Source organism: Musa acuminata, unplaced genomic scaffold (assembly GCF_036884655.1).
Source record: "Musa acuminata AAA Group cultivar baxijiao unplaced genomic scaffold, Cavendish_Baxijiao_AAA HiC_scaffold_1038, whole genome shotgun sequence".
NCBI classification, from domain to species: domain Eukaryota; kingdom Viridiplantae; phylum Streptophyta; class Magnoliopsida; order Zingiberales; family Musaceae; genus Musa; species Musa acuminata.
In genome coordinates, this window is record NW_027021252.1 from 620,358 (window position 1) to 642,622 (window position 22,265).

General features: G+C 42.4%; 1 protein-coding gene and 1 pseudogene across 1 annotated transcript; both read right to left on the reverse strand.

Annotated features, from left to right (window-relative positions):
- Nucleotides 1-13,936: 13,936 nt before the first annotated feature.
- LOC135665721 (cytochrome c biogenesis CcmF C-terminal-like mitochondrial protein) lies at nt 13,937-16,005 on the reverse strand (annotated as a pseudogene).
- A 795-nt stretch (nt 16,006-16,800) lies between these two features.
- LOC103973026 (uncharacterized) lies at nt 16,801-21,965 on the reverse strand. Its single transcript, XM_065177380.1, has one exon. It carries the CDS (start codon nt 18,077-18,079, stop codon nt 16,829-16,831), a length of 1,251 nt encoding a protein of 416 aa, XP_065033452.1. The 5' UTR covers nt 18,080-21,965; the 3' UTR covers nt 16,801-16,828.
- Nucleotides 21,966-22,265: the final 300 nt, after the last annotated feature.

Below are 22,265 nucleotides of genomic sequence, written 5' to 3' on the forward strand. Positions count from 1 at the left end.
CGGTTTGCAGGCTTGTAGCTCTGTAGATTGGAGTTAGAGTGAAGGAACTAATTAAGACACACTTGACTTGCTCATAACTCACTGTAGTATATACTTGCCTAGTAGCTTGGCGTCTATTTACTTGGCCTATGAATACCCTTGTCTATACTAAGCTTTGCCGGTGGGAAAGTAGGCAATCAGAAAAGGATTGATCTAGCCATACCAATAATGTAAATGAGTGCACATCATATAGAACAGAGTAAAGTAAACAAAACAACCACTGCGTAAACACCAATAAAAGCATTAGCACCCCGGCGAACTCCACTCAATTCCATTTAGTAAACTTGGGAGCAATTGCAGAAAATCATATAGCTTGTGTGACATTAATAGAATACAGACAGTAACTAAGCATCTTACTAAGTTGCGTGCATGAGATGTTGTAGCGTAAGGTGGCAGTAGATTCACAATCCTAAAGTCAATAAGCAAGGACAAATGAGCAAGCAAGGGAACAAGGCCTCAATCTGATTCTTTGTTGTCCGCTCGTGTTTTCGTCTGCGCTAACGGGAAGGTTTTCTCCTATAGAAACAGGTAATTACAGAATCAGAGGCTCAAGCAGAAGACAGATATCAAACAAGATCAGGAGCGTGATAATATGGTTAAGATTCATAGAGTGGAGTTATTGTCGACTTTTGGGCATCATATCTTCTTTCTGGAGCACTAAGTCCTTCATACTCTCCTTATACTGCCCCGGCCTCTCCTTCCAGACCTGCTTGCTGCAACAGAACTCGTCGACGCCTAACTTATCTCTCTATATGACTTAGAGCTACAGCACCAACTACAAGCCAATCAGACGAGCAACTACCGAGTTTTGTTCGGGACAGAATCAATACCGGCTGAAGCGTTAAGTCATGCCAGTAAAGTAAGTATTGCCAGGCCCAGTATAAAGAAAGCGGGAAATAAAGTCTAGTTTGAAAGTCAAGTCGTATCTAAAGGAAGGGTAATCTACAGAAGGGCAATCATCTTAGAGCGGATTCAGGATTCTAATTAGGATCATAAAAGTTTGATAAGATGAGGAAGCTGTTCGAGTTAGAAGTAACTGTAGTGGCGAGGCCCGTTACTTGTGTAGTATATGCTTGGCGGGGCCGCTCTTCATGCACCTCTTTGAACTCTGTCTCCCCACAGGCTCCTTAGCGCAACTCAAAACTAAGCTTGGCCCTTCCCTTCTGCGCCGAGTCAACTAACCACTCTTGTTCGTTTTCTACCATCATTCTGATCCTCTTTTTTCTAGCTTTCCTTCCTTAGTAGCTTGGTCGGTAGTTATAACCAAGTCAAGTCCTTTATTCACCGGTTTTAGTATGAGTTAGAGGCGAGTCGACTCTTCTAAGACTGGCAAGGAAGCACTAAGTGGCCCAGCCCAAACCTTGTATACGTGTCAACAGATTGTTCCGCTCTAGCTCTTTGTCTACGTGTCCCAATTCTAGTCTGTTTGAGTTGAATCCGTGAAGTCTACCTATGCTCTTGTTCTTGCTCCAACGTTAGCTTCATATTTCGATTGCCAGAAAGTATATATCAATGGGTAATCTTATCTAAATCTATGCCCTTTGACCTTTTGCTTTTGTTCCTTACCATACGCAAGATAGAGAAAATTCCGTATTGGGCAAGGGTTGTGTATTTACTGGTTTATTTACCTGGTGCTCCTTCCTTTCATAATTGAGTTGAAGAGGGTAAGAATGAAACCTGGAATGCGCTAGCAAGTTCTTTATTCTGGCCCTATTCTTATTACTTACCTATTTAGGAGTGGAATATAATAAATACAGGTACCTGAGTTAGGAGTTCAATAGGAGTTGAGAGTTGAGAGTTGAATGAAATACCGCCAAGCTACTACCGCCAGAACAAGAACACACTCTTATAATGTATTAGTTGAAGTTGTTACCGGACAAGCAACGGGACAAGCGACTACTTCAGACGCAGAGGAGAGAAAGATAACTCCCTGTATGAGAGCTATTCTTTGATAAGAAAGGGTGCACAATGAGAGGTAGGCAAGGTAAGCACTGCGAGGAAAGTTGACTTAAGTGCGGGTAGGGTAGGCTTGTTTGATTCTTTGACTACGCCGTTCCATTCTTATTGCTATGTCCCGTCCACTAGCTCATTTCTACTACTATTGTGTTTAAGCTCTTTGACTTACTTATTGAAAGTGTGTTTAGCTCTTTGACTTACTTATTGAAAGAAGGTACTCCACTAGTAGCTAACGACTTAAAACAAAGCATCGACATAACAATCAAACTAACAACCGCCAAGTAACTACTCGACAAGAAAGCCAGTACTACCAGAAGTAACCAACAACTTATTATAGAGGCGTGCCTCTTAGATGAAAGTATGAGACAAACTACAACTACAAAGGCAAAGAAAACAATAAAGCAGGCAATTAGAGTCGACACCGCGCCTCAGAAAGACCACTTGGACCACTACTTGGGACTATCAACTGAGACTGTCAACCCGGATTCTGTTGATAAAGCTTCCTCACCTGCTCTCGCCCGGAGGTGTGTCTTAATTAGTTCCTTCACTCTACTACCCTTAACTGAGCATAAAGTCAACCTTTCACTACCGGTAGCTACCTCTGGCAACAGGTAACATCTCTTTGAAACTTACCAAGCTGCCAAGACAAGCCATAAATTGTTATAAAAGAAGAAATGGGGCAAGATATCATTTCTGTACCCATGGCAACAGGTAACAAATCATTGAACTGAACCCCGCTCGCTGGCTCTGCTGGGCTTGTTTCATCAGTTATCCTACTATATAAGATGGAATAAATTAAGTATGTTTTCTGAAGTATTATATAATAAAGAAGGGAGCTAGGGTAATAGAGAAGGGAGCGGCTGCCCCGGATAAGCTAAACAAGTATCCTCACGAGCCCTGCTGCACAGCTATTGTATGGTAGAGATCAATTCTTTAGGTATTGCTGTTTAGACTTTCAAGAAAGAGCATTAGGTGGGCAAAGAGAGAGCAAGCACTAGGTAAGCAAAGAAAGAGCACTTGGTAGGCGATAAACAAGAAATAGAGTCCTGGGGTAGTGACCTTATTCTATCTTACCCGGCTCATTCTTATGTTGATTCTGCCGCTTACTTCATTGTCCCTTTCAAGCTTTGGCTAGTGGTTGCTAAGTGGAGAGTGAAATCCTGACTTAGTGGATTGAAGCTTAATTCTTGCTTTCCGGACTCTCCAGTTCCATTCAGAAATTTCAACTTTAGAGAAAGAGGCTATGGTGAGTGACCCCTATCTAGAATACCTCGCTCATGATTCTGTTACTTCTCTTTCCACTCTAAACCTCTGCTAGCGCAACAAAGAATTCAACAAAAACCACTTTTCCTGCTGCAACTGCATTAAGAAATTCTTCCCTTCCCTGTACTCTACCAATACTGGATTCTTGCCCAGCGCCAAAAAGAGAACTAAAAGCTCCAGCACCCCGACCCGAACTCATATACTCGGGAAAACTAATCACCAACCCATCTCCACGATCAACGCTACTTTATTATTCTCTTGAAAAGCTAGTAAAGTAAGATCGTCTTGACCCAACCCAACGTTGTTAGCTGAATCGCTTCGAGCTCCCGTTAGCACAGAATGAGATTGAACTGCGAAAGATGAAGATCTTTCTTCCCTTGCATCTAGTTAACTTGTTTCTGAGGCTTCTTATCTTTGAGTTTCATTCTGACTTTATAGCGGATAGCGCATGTACAGTATCTAAGTGCGCAATGTTACTAGTTTCCATGCTAGGTACTACATTCTCTGCATCTAGGTTCATTCTTATATGTCCTCGTTTTCATTCTTAGTTGACGAGTGAAGAGTACAAAGTTGGCGAGAAAGAGAAAGAGGTCAGTCAATTCGAACTTTCTAGTTTAGAGCGCAGTTACCCTCTGATTGTTGGTTACCTTCTTCTATTATACCCTAGTAGCTAATGATTCTGTTTCTTCCGATCCTTTACTTCAGTACTTATAGCTTCAAAGCCCGCCCCAATTACTTAAGGGCAAAGGAAAGCACTTGGTGTTAACTCTCACTCTCACAGGAACAGGATATTCTCCACTACTTCAGAATACATATTTGTTGGCTACGAGTCCGGTTAGTATGAATTCAGAAATAGATTCTCTTCGGCTTCATATCCCTTGGAATCTACAGCTTATAGTAAAGGCTCCGCTCTACCAGGTCCTGTGTTCGGGTTTTCTTTAACAGCGTCGGTAAAGTGGAAAAGGAGTATCTCGTTCTTTCTTGCCCTACAACTCTCCTACTATAATTGCTCCTATAAAGTAAAAGTCCTGTTTGTTTTGAAGCAAAAGAAAGGGATGGTGTGTCTTTCATATATATATGAGTAAAGAATAGGCTAAAGTCCGTTTAGAAGCGGTTCTTCCAGTGGAGGTAGGCAAAAGGGATGTATTTATTGCGCCTAGTATATATAGAATTCCGGAAATACCCCACTCCTATAACTTCGAGTTCAAAGTTGGAGTCCGATGTTTTCATATAATAACAAACTAGTCCGTATTTTCGGAATCTGTCTCTGTTGTCGACTCTAAAGATAGTGTTCAAGCCGTTGAGGAAGCAGTTCTCAAGTCGGATGTTGGCGCATAAGAATTGCTAGTTCCAGTTCCTGTTTCAGAAGTGGTTCGAGAATCGACAGTAGAATCAACAGTGAATCGGTATCAAGGAAGTCTTTATTATAAGTGCAGCAGCGAGATCTTAAAGTGGAGTTCGGGCAAGAGAGGAAGGAGAGTTCGGGCTAGAGAGTTTCGGGTGATGCGCCTCTTTTATTCAATGCAGTTTATGTTCGACTTTTCCATTTGTTTATGTTCCACTTTTGCATTTGTAGTTGCGTGTATAGAAGTGACTTGGCGGCCGCTTGTCGATAGGCTTGGTTTGCCTCTAAGTAAGTAGGAGTCGCTCTGCCTGTGGAAAGCGTGGTGAGTCACCATCCTGCCTTTTTGTATGCGCCGGGTCTTCAAGAAGGAAACCAGGAGTCTCACACTATGACAACTTATTTCTTTCAATTCTCAAAGGGGGTCGGGGCAGAAGCTACAGAATCCGGGGAATCCGCAAGCTCTGTGTTCTTGTTTCATCTGTGTTTGTTGGGTAAGAAAGGGAAGTTGACGAGGCAAGCAAAAGAATAGAGCTAAGCTAGGTTAACTTGTTGAATACCGAGTGGGGGAATTCTAAGAATAGGGGTTAGAATGCATTCTATCACATCTTTTCTTGTTTTATGGGAGAAATATCATGTTATACCACCTGAGGGGCAATAAAAGGTATTTCTTACTAAAAGAATTAGGGTCGAAGAAAGGCCTTTAGGATGGGTAGGAAAGGAAGATAGAGTTAGTGCGGGTAGGGGCAGAGTAAAGTACTGGCTTTGATGCTAGGTCATAGATCTTAGTTGGCTTAGAAGCGGGAAGTTCTGTTTCATAGAGTCAAGGAAGAAAACAAGTAAGTAGAAGAGACAACCAACCACTTTTTACCGATGAATCAATTTTCTCAAATCGCCAAGACACTGCTAATGACCGCCAAGGAACTGCACCAAGGCAAGGAATGCATTTCAGAATGAAACTAAGAAGTCGGAATTACTTAATTTCACTAAGTAGTCAAAGAGCCAAGAGAAGAAGTAGTTGTAGGAGAAGATATAGATCCGGGTAACTAACCCCAATTACTTAAGGGCAACTTCCAATATCAGAATGAAACAAGTAAGTAGAAGGCTATGAGGAAACCCGTACTATAGCCTACGAGATCAGAATTGAACTCATAAGTTGTAGCCTAGTAGTAAGTCCCTACTTATTAAGGCTCACGCATCAAGACTGAAACAAGTACTATGGATTCCCACCAATTCCCCCGCATCTAGTTAAAGAATGAAGCAAGTCAGAATCAAACTAGTAAGCATAAGAATGAGAACCGGGTGTGTTTCAGAAGAATCCACAGTTACAGGCGAGGAAGCTGTTTCCAGAGCTGGTAAGGAAGCTGTTTCAAGAGCGGATAAGGAAGCCGGAGAGGAGGAGTTTCATTCAATACTGCAGGCACCTGAGTTAGGTTAGTATTGATTCTATTTCTATTCTGACTTCCTTAGTTTCAGACCGCCAAGGAACTACTAGACGCCAAGCAACTACGTAAGTAGTTGTGCGGCAGTTGTGACTAGTCCTGTGTTCGCTGTCGCGTCAGCGAGTTAAAAGAGCGGCAGGGCTGCTCCGGATCCCCTATTCTTATGAGTAGTGGTAGAGAGGCCTCTCTAAGAAGTTTCGGGAAGGGAGTTAATCCACTCTTTCCTATCAGAGTGAAAGAATAAAACAAGCAGCTGGTTCCTATTAACTTAATGATGAAACTAGTAGTAGCTTGGCTGTTGCCCTTATATTAAGTAGCCCGGGGAGCAAGTAGTATAGTAGTTAGCTCTTTGAACTGTAGTAGTTGACAAGTAGTATTATTGGTCTTAATTCCCCGAGTGGAGAGCCTAATTCAGTTAAGTGAAAAGAGCATTAAGTTGAAGGTCTTGTTGTTGGTGAATACCGGTAGTTGTAGTCCAGTAGTAGTGTCTTGGCTGTTGCCATAGGTATAGATAGAAGCCTTAGTGAAAAGAGCCAGAGCCAGTATCAAGTGGTAGTCCTGTTGGAGTTCTTAAGTAAGCTGCTGCTCTTATAGTAAATTGCTGTTCTAGTTTGTGGAGTTAGAGTTTCAGACAGGTAGTACTGGCTTAATTCTGATCTTAGTAGCTATAGTATTGGATTTACTAGTGAAATTCTGTAGTTCCCCTTTGACTCTTGTAACCCGGAATCCTTATTATTACTTCTAAGTTTTGTTCTCGCACTCCTTTCTTCAATGCCTAGTCCCGGGTGTAAGCCCTAGTTCTGTACTTAATATACCCTTGCATTTGTATTGTACTTGTAAGTTGAACTCTTTTAGCAGCAGCGCCGGGAATATAATCGAACTACAGCTTTGCTTCTAAGCATTAAGCCGGGAACTAATTCTACGCGCCTAGGTGCTTTTCATTCCTTTACTTTACTCATAGGGTATTAGAACCAACCTCCGTATTTGGATAATTAGGTTACGATCCAGTAGCGCATCCACTGATAGAGGGAATCCAACTGAAAAGTAAGAGACTTGAACCAATACTAAGCGGAATGAACTGACAGTAGCAAAGCCTTATTGTATCCTCCAGGGCCAAAGACCCACTTTCACTCTCCTCGTTCTTAGACTTGCTCCTGGCGTTACTTACTGTTGGGCTTACTACCCCTACTTCTATTCTTTTATTTGTCATTTCCGAACTATACCTCTAAACTGACCTTTGACCTTGCCGAACTATACCTACAAACGGGCCACTATACCTATAAAATCACCTTTTATTCCAGAACTATATCCATTATTCTTATTTATCTGCTGACAAGGCTGGAGAACTGCTGGAAAGAATGTAACCACTACTGGAGGAAATGAAACAAGGCAGTTCAAGAATGGAGCAAGGTAATTACAGAATGAAGCCAGTACATCCAATACCATAGCTACTCAGCCTGATGCTGGGTGTACTTAGACTTAAAGCCAGGGTAGCAAGTATGGGTGGTCTCCACAAGGGTATCGGAATGCAGCTAAGTAGGGATAGAATGAAGCTAACTAATATAAGAATGCAACAGTGCCTACTCGTGCTAGGTATTACTTGTATGGGACTGAAGCTATGTAGCTGCTGCCTAGGGTAGAAAGGAAGTCAGCAGATGTAGTGACAGTAGCTTACTTGTCTATCCGTGTCTTGGCGCTTATAGTCGAGTTTTAGGCCTTGGCGGTCTAACGTAGTTGCTTGGCGACTGGGAACTACAGCTTCTCATACCTTAACTCATAAGCTTAGACTTAACTAACTGATATCAGCATCTAATCTTACATCTCCCGTTCACGCACCGGTATAAAAACCATAAGTATAAGAGAGAAACTCTCAACACGGCATAAGTTCTTGAAGAATCAAAAAGGAAAGTCAGGATATCGTTTATGTATTGTAAGCTTAAGAATTCATTGATTCTCTCGTGGATCCAGTAGCTCGTAGCTCTGCATCAGAAGTAGTGGATCTGAAATGAAATCTACACTGAACAAGCAATTACTAAGAAGCCGCTAACAGACAGAGCTGCCTCTCCTTTTATTTAACGTAACAGAGCTGCCTCTCGTTGTTTGAAGTCTGACTTATGAGTTTGGCTCTTCTACTCCATTATCTCATTAAACCACCCCTTACTAAAAGTATTCGATTTGGAGATTCAAGACTAAGGGAGCGCCCCGGCAAGCATACCAATACTAACAATAAGAGTCAAGAAGAAAACTCAATAGTAGAAGCTCAATAGTATAAGCTCATATAGTATAAGAATGGCTAGGGGATCCCCGGATCTTTGCTATTAACACCAATACGCGCTACCACGACTGATACCCTGGATAATGAGAGAATACGCTAGCGCCTAATGAGACTTTAGTTGCTGATCCAGATCTTTGCTCTATTGCCTTTAATGCCTTACTCGGAACTCGTTCTGTAGCAGCTTACTTTTCTTATTCGATTGCTTTATCTCATTCTACAAGTGCTACTTACTCATCTTTATCTCATTCTACAAGTGCTACTTAATCGTATCGAGAAAAGAACCGGGGAACCAAACTACTGACTATGCGCCTGCCACTCGTTACTCTAACTCTGTCGCTTCTGTCTCGAAGGTTCCCAATCAACTCTTGCGCTCTGCCAATGTCTACAATGACCTATGCTTGAGTGTTGAAAACTGGCGCTCGCTAGGATGTATTCCTATTCTATTGTTTTAGTCCAACTCTCCTGTCTTCTCTTCTATTCTTTTCGTCGAGGGCACCAAGGTAGTCTGCCATTCGTCAGCTGCATTCCCTATCTCTGCTTGAAAACTAGCACTCGTTGCTTTCATTCTATATTTGATGTTATTAATTAAGTCAAGTATTCCGTTTACTTAGATTAATGTTAATGTATTTGACTAGTGTTTTCCTATCTATAGAAACTAGGGAAAAAGGGCCTATCGGATTGAATCAAAGGAGAGCAGCCGCGTAACCAATTACTTAAGGGCACAGGAATTGAGGTGGCTGAACCCTACTAGTGATGGGACGGAGATAGAACTACTTAGTAGAATTGCCTGTTCTTGTGAGAGTTAAGTCGACTTTGTTCTGTTCGTTCGCCTAGTTTGAGTTGACCCTGGCTTACTTTATGTTAAGGGTAGTTTCATTCCAATACTGGGCTACGGGTTGGTCAAGAAGGAGCACTTACTGGGTCGGCAAGGGCAATAACAAGTGCTAAAGGGAAGGGGGCAGGGCAAGATAGAGAATTTCTCATAACATAATGGGAATTGAAGTGGAGTTTCCCCAGTACTTGCTCATAACCTTAGGAGCAGTAGAGAGAAAGTAAGCACAGCGGGAAGTGATGATTCAAGTATAGCCTGTTCTCAAGTAATACGTGTTTGTTGGCGCAAGGAAAGGTGCTTGTTTGTCATAAATAGAGGTGATTTGACTTCATTCAGGCGTTAACTTGTCTAGTAGAGTCGCTTGCCTGTCAACTTCAGACTCACTGTTTTCGGGATCTGAGGCATAAGATTCGAGAGCGAGGTAAACTCTTATGAGGTCAACTCTTATACGCGCTACTGCAGAAGATCTTGATTCTTTCTTTGATGCTGATGGGCTAAGTCCTGAAACAGAATCAATAGTTCTAAAGTCAACTACAAGCGGGTCTTCAAGGGTAGTTTACGAACGAGGGTATCAAGCAAGCGGGTATTTAGGCGAGGGAGGTCTATTCTGACTTTAATCCGACTGTATTGGCAAGAAGAGAAGAGAGCCTAATTCTGGTATCAAATCAATCTCGAGCTTCGTATCTTCTCATTGAACCCTGCTAGCTCATCTCTGCTAACTGATAAGGTAAGGTATCAACTTATTCGGCCCCTATAGTCAGTTGCTGAGTAAAGGATTTCTAGTAGTTAGTTTAGAAGCTATCAGTCAAGGCTTTCAGCACCTCTGCAATGAAACTAGAAGGAGTGAATTCACCTTAGTATATGTATTAGGCCCTCTCTAGCTCCAGCCTATGATTCCGTTTCTGACTCCCCAGATTCTGTTTATTACCTTGGATCAATTCCTTATATTGGGATAAGAAGCTAAAGATGGAAAGTAGAGTTTCGGGTGCCGGGTAGCTGGAAGACCAGATTGAGACCTATACTAAGCCCCCTTATACATAAATTGCGGTAGATTACTAAAGAAAGAGTGTTTCTTCGGCGAGGTGTACTGAATACGATAGGGATTCTTGTGTTGTTAGTTCCACAAGTAGAGTTAGGTCTTGTTGTCAACAGCTCAATTCTTATTGCACTAATCAATATTACGTCGTACAAAAGTCCCTTAATACAGAATGCCTATAAGGAATAACTGACTAATCAAAAGGAAAAGCGGGACTCATATAGGTGGATGGTAGCAAGAATAGGAGGGGAATCGGAGACAGGAGCGGGAAACTTATGGGTGAGGCAATAGGGACGAGGCTAACAAGTAAGCATGCAATAACGATATAGATAGTCAGATTTACTACCCAAAGAGGTAATTATGATTAGCATTGGTCTAATTCCCATATATAGAGTTGTATTCGTTGAAGAATCCATACCATATAGGCTAGCTGCCAGTTGACAGTCCACTTTTCACTCTTTAGTTCGCGGGATCTAGGCGGACACTGCTTCACTCTATTCTTTAACTAATGCTTCTCAGCCTTACTTGCTAGCCCCTAGCTTTGCGTATGGCCTCCGCCACGCCTGCCCTCTATTATGTATTTTCCCTTTTCTTCTCTATTGCAGGAGTGATTCTCTTTGATTCCCTTCTGATGGCCGTAGCTTCGGTCTGATACTTGGTGTTTTCACTCTGGATTTAAGGATTGATTCTTTGATTCCTGTCTTTTACTGCCTTTTTCGAGTTGAGAGCTCGAAGGATAAGGATCAGTATTTGTTAACAAGGCTAAATGGAAGGGAGTTGAGTATAGACATTATATGTAATTATACATAGGATTGAGTGGTTCAATTGGCTTTCTTTATGTTTATGTGTTGTAGGAACCGAGTAGTGTAGTAGGTTCGATGGGTGCTTGCTTGTTTAAGATAGTGCATCCTGGTCAAGTAAAATGAATGTTATTTGGCTATAATGCATTAGAAGGCAAGTTTCAAAGTGGAAGTGATTGATTGATATGACATAAAATGAGTTAACCATGGCTTAAACTACCTGAAAGGGGCCTTCCTCGGCACAGTCTACTGAATCTAGTTGATAGTTCTTGTGTTGTCTTACGCTATCTGATCTTTTCGAATACCCAAAGTCAATAACCAGTGGAAAGATCTGAAGCCGGATCTGAACTTCAAGGAGAGAAAGAGGCACAAGAGAAAGAGGCTAGGTTGTAGGTAGGCTAGAAAGATAACGAAGTGCTACCTCTTTTCTATTACAATATGTGCTAGATCGGACCTTAGAGTGTTTGTCTTAACTTCCCCATTATTCCATTCTCACTTTATGGTTTCTTTCTTACTGGAATATAAGAGGCCAATCGCTTTCCGAACAAGCAATAAAATCAGCAACAACGGCAAACTCCAATTCATTCTTTTATGTTGAGATTCCATTCTTTAGAGCCAACAGTAAGTAATAGGTAAGGAAGCAAGGGAAGACAGATCTTAATAAGGATAATAAGCATAAGATGGAGGCAGGAGAAAGAGCAACATATAAATGAGAGTAACAGGACACTACTTCGCCCTAAGAGTAATCTCACTCTGAAACTCCTAAATAGAAGAATGAAGCAAGTGCTTCTCATACTTGGTGGACTAACCGATCCAGATCCTTGCTCTATTACACCTAACTACTTATTAGATCCTGACTTGTTATTTAAAGAATCCAACCGGTTTATAGGTAGGTGGCTGCCTGTATCGAGTACAGTAATGGATATGCCTTCACGTACTACGCACGCGACAAAGGAAGACTTCTGGTGATGGAGGGGCATCGCGGACTGGAACGAAGGAATCAAGCGCAGAACCAAAAGAACGAAAGCCCAACAGAAAGAATGGCTTTGTCTATGTGGATTTATAGAATGTCTTTGTCTTATCATGCAGGGGATGGAACCATACATAGAGGCACTAAGAATTGGGCTCGAACGACTTTTTTCTCATATTAGATTTCTACTCTATTAGTGAGTGGTTTGCTTAGCTAAACGTGGGTGAAAATCCAGTCTAAAGACGATATTACTATTTCACTTCACGATGGAGGTGTTAAGTAGAATAATCCAGATACCTTTTGAACCTTATTTCGCTAATAAAGTACTCAGGAATATTATATAAATAACTGGAATACTCAATGGAATAAGAGAATAAACAAGTCAAAACCAAAGTCAGCAAGCAGCTAAGGAAGTCAAGTAAGGCAGGGCAGACCAAACCTAGAACTACCGCAGTTGGGGCATAGTAGTATAATCAGAGGTGGAAATCCAGTTTTCAAGTAAGTAAAGGCGGACTGATCAATAGGATAAGTAAGGATACCTGGCTAAGTGAACAAGGAGACCTTTCTAGGGAGCTATACCCACAATATCAGAATGAAAACACAACCAACAAGCCTTTCTCCTTACCTTAACTCTTTAGCTCCTGTCTTTTCGCCGCTATCTCCTGCCTGCCTATTAACATTGCTTTACAGCCTATGAGGCTCACTCCCTTTTTGTTAGGTCTTACTCCTCCACTAATCAGAGTTGAGCTAGTGCTTTTTAGGATTCACTACTTACAAGATTGACCCGCTAACTAGGAATTCCACTCAGTAATGGAAGGCTCCACAACTCGATATGCGGAATGAAACTGGAGGAACTCAACTCAAAACAGACAACCTCCCCACACTCTATCAGACTCTAACTGGTGCTTATCGGGCTTTACTCGTGACTTTCTAGAACCTTATCCCTTAGCTAGGTCTACCGCTCCAGTCTTGAAGCCTTACTTTCCCAGCTATCGTTCTTACTTGACTTTCTCTGACTCTTTCTTTGGCTTACGTATCAGACGGACTTCCGCCCTAAGGAATAAAAACATAGATAACAACGCTGTAGCTTAAGAGTCATAATGATAATATATGTACAGGGATAGGTCAACTACACTAAAAGAATGATAAGATCCACAGAAGCAATTGAGTCACTGTCAACAATACTATAGCTAGAAACTTAACTAGCAATTGGGACTAATAATACTCAAAAGCGTAATAGAGAATAAAACCACTAAAACAACAAGGATTGAGCATGGAATGCAGGCTGACTTCAATGTTTCTAAGAATAAGAGCTGCTATACTGGAATTCAAAACTACCAATAACAAGACTCGCACTCGTCACTAGGCGTTCAACCACTGATAACAGGGCCTCCACTCGGGATACAGAAGCTAACTCACTTGTATTTGGGTCTACTACTCCAAACTCTAGCTCTTACTATATGCTCTTCTATTGGAGAAGACATCGACTTGTTCCTTCCGCTCCTAGGTTAGCTTCCAACTTATACTCCCGCCTAAAAGACTAGTTTGTTGGTTTAAGTAGTATTCCAATACAGCCCTCACTCCTATTCCTACTACTCTGTCGACAAGGCTGCCCTTACTTTATCATAGCCTTCCCCTACTATCTCTAGGTCTCAAGCTTATGACTGGTATTCTTTAGCTACTGATCTTGGTCTTAACTCTATTGCCTATGAGCCTTCCCTTGCTTGGTTTCAACCTAGCGCTACTGCTCTTTCAATACTCTAACTCGGAAACCCAACCCAGGGAGTGGCAGACTGCAGCTAAGGAGTGAAAGAATGAAACCACTCATAGGCTCGGGTAGGCTTGTTTACTTACTTGGCGGGTAGGCTCGGGAAGCAGTTCAGTTGCCAGTTGCCAGAGTGAAAAGAGACTGTTTAAGAGTTGACCTCGCTGTTCAAAGAGACTGTTTAAGAGTTGACCTCGCTGTTCAAAGAGCCAGAGAAAGAAAAGACCCAGGATTAAGATATGAAGCGGACTTGGAAGTCAGAGAAGGTATTAGTTTTATTGAACTGTATTTCTCACTGCTCACTGGGATGGATTTCATGACTGGGCGTAAAGGGCACGTCGTCAGCCAGCTTTGATTCTATCTAAGGTGCTTCTATGACTAAAGTGTGTCTTAGAAAGGGGATTGGAAACAATGGTGAAACTAAGAGGCCTGCTTCGTCTTGCTCTCCTATATACTAAACGGACTTGCCATCTCTTCTTGATTCTTTACGGATGGCCGCCTTCTTGATTCTTGACAGATGGTATATCTCACCTACTTGCCTTATTCTTGACAGATGGTATATCTCACCGGCTTGCCTTCCTCTTGACAGATGGTATATCTCTCTCTTGCTTAACACTGGCTATAAACAATGAATGAAGGAAACCGCTTATAAGGCCATAAAGCTATTGTTGCAACTTGAGTGAGTTTGGAAGGATAACACTAAAACCGATATAGGCCGGCCTGCCTTTTAGAACGTTTTAGACTTTGAGAAATATTGATTGCTGCCTGTGTGGCTAACCGAACTCCTGCGCGCAACGTGAGTAGTTGCTTGCTGCGCATTTCTTTCTATCCCTTCCCTATCTGGTGACGCTGGACTAGCCGAGCCTTTCCACTCTTGCTGGACTACCTTTCTACCTATAACTTTCCCCAACCTTCCAAACTGTCAAAGATTAGCTCGTGCCTCTCCCGGTATGGAAGCCAAGATGCCAATTAGAGCTCCAATTGGTTATTGAGATTGCGTTTCTATTCATTTTTGGACTAGTTTGATTGTACTTTCTTTCCACTGAAACTATTCCCGTAACTATTTCTTTCCACTGAAACTATTCCCGTAACTATTTCTTTCCACTGAAACTATTCCCGTAACTATTTCTTTCCACTGAAACTATTCCCGTAACTATGGGAGGCACTCCTCTGATACGGATACTGATGCACTGCTTGTTAGCGGTAAATAAGAAATCCCCTATGTTGAAACGCGCATGAATGAAAGGGTTCTCCCCACGAAATAATCCCCTATTCCTGCTATTATCCTATTGATTGAAATTGAACTATCTCTTTCCTCTTAATATGGTATCGCGAGATGAAAAACCGGACGTTAATCAAAGCGAAAATAGGTTTGGGTATACTACTTTATAAGATATATAATATAAGATAAATAAAGGAATCCAGAAAGAATAAGCTAAAGAGCAAATAATAGAAGAAAGAATCAGAGGTGCTAAGAGCCTTGCCATCCGGGCTTATGGGTCCTATTCTTGTGAACCCGGAGGCTTATATAGTAGTAAGATCGATGCTGTAAATACTTCACGCTAATTCTAACAGTAGTAAGGGAAGACAAGAACCGATTCCACCTCAATCAGCTCGACCTTTTATGCAATTATGAACGGACCACTATCTCGATTCCAATGCAACTTCTCTTTTTTGAGCTGACGTAACAAACGTAGTGAGCCTCCCGATGAAGCCAACAGAAATCCTATCCGAATATGAAAAAGAAAAGGCAATTGAATTATGGTGGTATACCAGCCGCCAGTTCTTCCACTTCCAGTTCCAATCGGAGCATATAGATCCGTAAATAGATTAGTATGTATAGCCACTTCCGTGGTGCTGGTCGTTTTTCGAATGGACAAAAAGTATCTTTTTTCTGGGAACATGGTCAACCATAAATTCTGATGTGAGTGATTCTTCATCCACCGATGCAGAAAATGCTCTAGTTTTCCATGATCATATGAGGCATGGAAGTTTCTGGGCAAGAGGTCGGCGCGAAGTGATTCATCATGCTCTAACATTAACCGATCGCTCGTTGGGGACGGTTTATAAATAATCAAATTACCACAAATAGAATGAGAAGTGGGTCCGTGTAAATGATCGAGACCTCGCAAACTACAACGTTCCTTCCCCATATGGAGTTCGGGACCCAAAGGCAAGAGTTGAGTAAACTGTATCTTATTCGTATTAGTTGACCTAAGCCGCACCATTCTAGCTGGGATGGGGCTCGGTCTCTGAACCGTACGTGGGACGAGTTTGAGCCTCATACAGCTCGGGCCGAAGACCGGGGGAAGTTTAGGAGAGATGGGGGAGAACCAGCTGCTGCCGGTCGAGACGGACAGGAAAGGTTACGGGGCAAAGTTCAGAAGCTATTCTCCTAACCCCAAAAACATCCCCTATAGCGCTTCGCGTTCTTTCTATTCTATACCAGTCCATTCTAGCTATCATCTTCATCTAATTAGTGCAGTAGTAGTCGTCTGCCTCTAAAGAAGGAAGGAATTGGCTTGGCGGCAATGGCTATTATAGTAGGGGAGCACTTGACCGCCCGCGCATTCTCTCTCGCCCTAAATGGAATGGCTCTCTTAGCTGCGCCCTGACTCGAGTCCCCACGTCTGCTTTTATCCGCCCACAACCCTTGGATTTGCCAACACGACTTAAGGGCCCTACCTGGAATTCTATGCTTACCCGGTCCGGGACTGGCTTATTGGGAAGCCCGTTCCCACAGCGCTCACGACCCGGCTGGCCTGCCTGCGGTAGTGGGAATTCTCCCGTTCCCTGGTAAAAGCGTTGGTTGGATGCGGGATCTACTCCACGAGGAGCGGTACGGACGTAGATTATATCATCACGACCTCTCTTTGCGTACCTTTAGGGATGCTTAACGCCACTTCGCCAACTGGCATTACCCTAGCTTTCGTCTCTCTCAGTGTGGTCAGCACTGGGTGTTTCCGAGCTGCGAGGCTTACACCCATTCGCATTAGTTCATCCAAAGTTCCCTACCCTTATGCACCAATTTAGGAATAAGCCATCTTCCTATCAAGGTTAAGGAGTCAACTGAGCATCTCAGCGGCGGGATTGAATACCCGGATCGAATCAGAGTTCACGCCGCCCACCCGGAACAAATAAATAGGAGGCGTGGGCCACAGGTCGCACATAAGCCACCGGGTCGCACGACAGAAAAACACCCAAAAGAAAGATGCAGACTCCTCCATGTGAGATAGGAAGATTCATCTGCACTTTTTGGTAGTAGTCGTGACCAACAGTCATCAGCAGTCGGCTCGTTGGTAAGGCGAGAGCTTCAAGCCTGGCCAAGTAACGGATAGACGCCAAGTAACGGGCCAAGGAACGTATAATGTTCCGCGGCAGTGAGTTTAGGCTAAGCAAGCCGTTGTGCGGCAGCAACAGTAGTGGGTTATAACTTGTTATAACAATTCCTTTGTTCGACCAAGCAACTACTAATGACCGCCAAGGAACTGCTAACGAGCAAGCAACTACTAATGACCAAGGCACTACTAACGTGCCGCGGTAGGAGCCTGAGCTAAAACGGTAGCGAGCGGGAAGGCGGCAGTACTGTTTTGCTACTAACGTGCCGCGGTAGGAGCCTGAGCTAAAACGGTAGCGAGCGGAAAAGCGGTAGGAGCCTGAGTTAAACGGCAGTGAGTTTATAGGCAAGTCGACAAACAACGTCTTACTTAGTTGTTCGTCAGTTGTTACCGGACAAGCAGACAAGCAGGCAAGTAACTTAGTTACGCGGCAGGGAGCTTCTTGTTGTGCTAAAGGAGTTGCTAGGCTGTTAATAGTTGTCCGCTGACGCGGCAGCGCCCGCTCACGCTTCGCAGACTTATCACGTGGTATAGAGAAGAGAGATAGAAAGAATTGACAACTGAGCAGACCGCAGAAAGATGAGAAATATGACAAGTCCCCTATGGATTCGATAAGAAGGAAATGCAGAACGGGAACGATACGAAATACAGCATTTCTTGCGGATGAGCTTCTCCCAATTATGTCTGGTAATAGAATAGGGCAGCTTGCTCTGACCAACACTCCACTTTGAGCTCTGTCCATGGAGCGTATGAATTTCCTGGAATGTAGATAGACCATAAAAAGGAATGAAGAGATAGGAATAGGAATTATAGTACCATTGGAAGAAGGGGCACCAGTGAGAACATCTCTACTGACGAACCATTGAAATAGTACGGGTGCTGCCGTGCCACGAGGCACGACCATGGAAGTAATGAAAAAGAAGAAGTTCTGTAGTTGGACCATATACTCTATCCGTAAGATTGGAGCTTCTCCCCAGAGAAAAAGAAAGTGTGAACAACACATACCGAAAGGAGTACCCATTTGCCGACCATTAATGACTAGTTCGAACACCAGGAGCTGCGTTGAAACCCAGATAGATTGAGTTTGGACTTTTCCTATGTTTCCTAATGTTTTCAATAAAACCTTCTCGTAGAACTAATGAAACAATGTTTTCTGTAAGAGTTGGTTGGTAAGAAATGCTATGAAAACCCGGACTTACTATGGTTTCTGTTATATTAGTAAATGCTATGAGACCCTATATAGAATATGCAATTCGATAGAGAAATTCTATTGATTCTAAGGATATATACTGATACTAAGGATATATACGGATATAGATAGATAGATAGATTATGAATGATCACAATAGAAATGAAAGTATCCACGTGAGACAGAATACACTAATTGATCCATATTCTGAGATCATACTATATATCATAGCTAATTATATATCATAGCTAATTGAGATCCATATTCAGATATCCTACGACTACCATATTATAGGCGCCGGCTATACTTACTACTTTAGAATACCGAATCATAGGCTCTACTACTTTAGAATACCGATGGAGCTAATGTTAGTCAAATGAAACTGTATCAATTCCTGCACCAATAACTAGAGTTCCTTCCTGCCTTCTTGATCAATGACAACCACTGCATTGTAAAAGTAGTATCATACCGTTGTCACATTTGAGTTCCTTACATTTACTACCAATTACAGCTCGAATGACTTCCGATCGATCTTGATAGTGGCATATTTGGCACAGCTTCCTTGATTACAGCAACAATAACGTAACCTATATGAGCCTATCGATGATTACCAGCTCCTATGATTCGAATACACATCAATTCTGGAGCGAAACTCTTATACGTTACATTCTCCAAGGGGAATGAGATAGATAGATCTTGGAAGTCAGGTTTTTTATTGGATAGTGATCTCGGGCACGAGTGGTTTCTCTTCTTCGCGGACCGTGAATGGCCATCGAAAGGAGAATTGGATTCTTATTAATATAGTGGATTTCTAAGATTGGACGATGAGTTTGGATCCATTGTGGAATAATAGGCTGTGGTCTCGATATGGGGCTATGGACTGTGATTGCTTCCTGTATGAGCCTACTGTGGTTGGGCTCTCGTGGGCGGATTCCCAGATGTGTACTCATCTTCCAACTAAGAGGACAGGACACACTGCTGGTCCACGCATGAGAGCTCCTCTGATTGTGTCTTTCCGGCAACTCGCAAAGCTCACTGATTGGTTCAAACCAGAGAGGAGATTCAGAGGCAAAGTTTCGAACTGCAAGCATACAATCCATCGGTGTATGGAAGTTCGGTAAAGCTATATTCAATCAAACACCCACTTGGGGAAGGATTGAGGGGCAGTTCCTTGGCCGAGACCCATTCATTGGCTATTGCAAGGAGGAAGGAAGTCGGAGAACCATAAATTCCAAGTTCAGAGCTCAAATCCCTTTTCGAAATTGAACAGCTCTCACTCTTGTGCTTCGACTAAAACGAAACTCCCAAATAGTGGAAAAAGGAAATCCAATTAGAGATAAGCTGCCTATGAGCATCATGGCATAGGTAAAAGAAAGGAAACATTAAGTTATTAGAGGAAGCAGTGAGTCAGCTGTCAAAGGGAAGGGAACAATCAAGACTAAAGCCGATCTAGAGACCCTCAGTTAGAAGCAGTCCTTGTCCGGAACCTTATAGTAATTAAGGCGAGATCATTATGGAAATAGAAACCTCACCCACTATAGAGAAAAGAAAGGAGAGAAGAGAAGAGAAGATATTGTAGTGGAAAGGAGAGAAGATATAGTAGTAGAAAGGAAAGAAGAGAATAGAAGATATAGTTGTTTCAAGGAGAGAAGAGAAACTAGTAGAAAGGAAAGAAGATATAGTTGTTTCAAGAAAGGAGAGAAGAGAAACCATAAGAAAGGAGAGAAGAGAAGATATAGTTGTTTCAAGGAGAGAAAGAAAGAAGGATATTGGATGGTGGCTGTGACAAGAGCTGGCACTAAGGGTTCGCATCTCTGATCTGCTAGCTTAGCTTACTATAAGTCAGGAAGTAGATGGGCTTAAACTCTTCTAATATATGATCCCACCACTTTCCACTAAGTTCATTCTGACTTGCCCGTGCGCCTACTTTAGAGTTTCATTCCGACTTCTTTCTTTAATTCGAACTTACCTACTTACCCACTTGCTAGTCATTCCGATACTACTGAGTCCTGTTCTGATCCGTTCTTTTCACTACGCACTCTTTTACGACTTTGTTGAATTCTGTATTTACTACTTTAGAGCGCTGGCAGGCGGGGGAGCTTCTTCATTCTTATACTAATGAGTGCTACTTCAACTCTCACCTAGACTCCAACCTACGCCCTTCCCCCCTTCATTCTGTATTTCGAGGCATAGTTTTTGACTTATTAGTGCAATCCTGACTACTACTTACAACAACTCTAAGCCTAGCTTAGCCATCTAAGACTAAAAGCAAAGATAGTCAGAATGAAGTTATAGGTTGTAAGACTAAAAGCAAGGAAAGGAATACTAAAAACCAGAAAGTAGGAGTAAGGAAAGTGAGACTTATATCGTTAGGTATCAAGATTTGGGGTAAGGAGCGGAAGCACTAAATCAATGAGTGGAAGACTACAAGGCAAGGCAATAAGTATGCAATGTTCGAGGAGGTATTCAGGCTCTTACTACAGGGTTTAGTTCTTCCGTTTGTCAGCTTAGGTCTTCTACTTGATGCTTTAACTCATTCCACTACAAATATGAGTCTATTACTAGATGTGCGAGCCTCTTACAAATACTACCCCAACAAGTCTTATGGTGTCAGTATCTAAGAATGAGATAAAGGAGTTGCGGGGCGAGGCTAACGAGTAGCGGACTGAACCCCACACATAGGAATGGAAGACAGGAGTTTCAGAAGGAGATAAAGTAGTTGCAGGCTTCAACTCAAGAGGACACAATACAGATGTAGATCGGGGAGCGGAAGGCCTATGCTCGGGATTTGTTCTTTGACTACAGAGTACAATTCCTAGTTGATAGTTTGATTCTTATACTGATGAGGTTCATCTTTGTTTCCACCTCTAGCCTTAGACTAATGAGGGGAATTCTGCTTTAAGAAGACACTAGGTCATTCCGTAACTACTAGGTGGGATAGATCTAGCGCATTAGAGGAGAGGTATACCGAATTCAGTTAATAGTTCCTCATTCAGTGAATAGTTGCCATCAAGAATTCCATCAGTTTCATTCAGTTAATAGTTGCCAGAGGTATAGTCATTCTCAGTATCAGTATTCACCCTTACTTTTTCTACTTGGCCCGCATTCTAGTATACGCTTGTCTGACTTGGTAATAACATGGATTGCTCTTCGGTCTTAGACAGCTCCTAAAGAGAGAGTAACTACCCCTCAGCTCTTAACCTAACCAATGTAGTATAAGAATTGGACTTGCGAGTTCTAAGAGATAAAAGATGAGATGCCTGATTAGATACAAGATCTTCAGCGATATCAGTATTAAGAAACAGATGTTGCACTTGCGGAGGCGGAGGCGGGTCATTCTCAATAAATATGATTTTCTTCATTTCAATCAAGAAGAGTTAGGGTTTAGACCTAATAAGCTCTGTAAGTAGTCTACGAAATAAGCTCTGTAAGTAGTCTACGAGGACCTAATCTAATAAGTAGTCCGCTACAATATAAGTAGTGGAGCAACAGTAACAAAGGCGCCAAGCAGCTCTCAATCAGGTCTTCCTTCAAGTCCCAACAAATAAGGATTCAACTCGGGGTAAACTGACTATAAGGGCCTATCTTCTGGTATTGAAGTTCTTAATTGAACTAACTCATTTTGGAAGTGCAGAATTGACCTCCCTATCGCCAACCCACCTAGATAGTTATGAAACTAAAGCCCTCCATTCCCCAGTTCACCTGTTAGTCTGCCTTTCTTTTGTTGACTCTTTGATTGATGTTATTTGCTTATTGAGTTTATTTACTGACACTTAGAATAGGATCCAGCGCCCAGAGAAAGAGAATCAAAGTAGTGCTTACAATGCTTTAACTAAAATCTAAGGCAACTAAAAGACAAGGTCACGAATGAAACACATAACGAGGAGAGGGGCTTCTTGACCTACACCTATTGAATACCAATACGCAGACTCTGGCTCATCTAAACTAGCTGCTGGCTCCGCTCCGATACGAATCTACCTCTCCTCTAACTCTGAACTCTGTCTCTTTGAACTCCGTC

Coding starts and splice junctions, on each gene's coding strand:
- LOC103973026 (XM_065177380.1), bottom strand. CDS start 18,079: ATGGGTACTCCTTTCGGTATGTGTTGTTCACACTTTCTTTTTCTCTGG.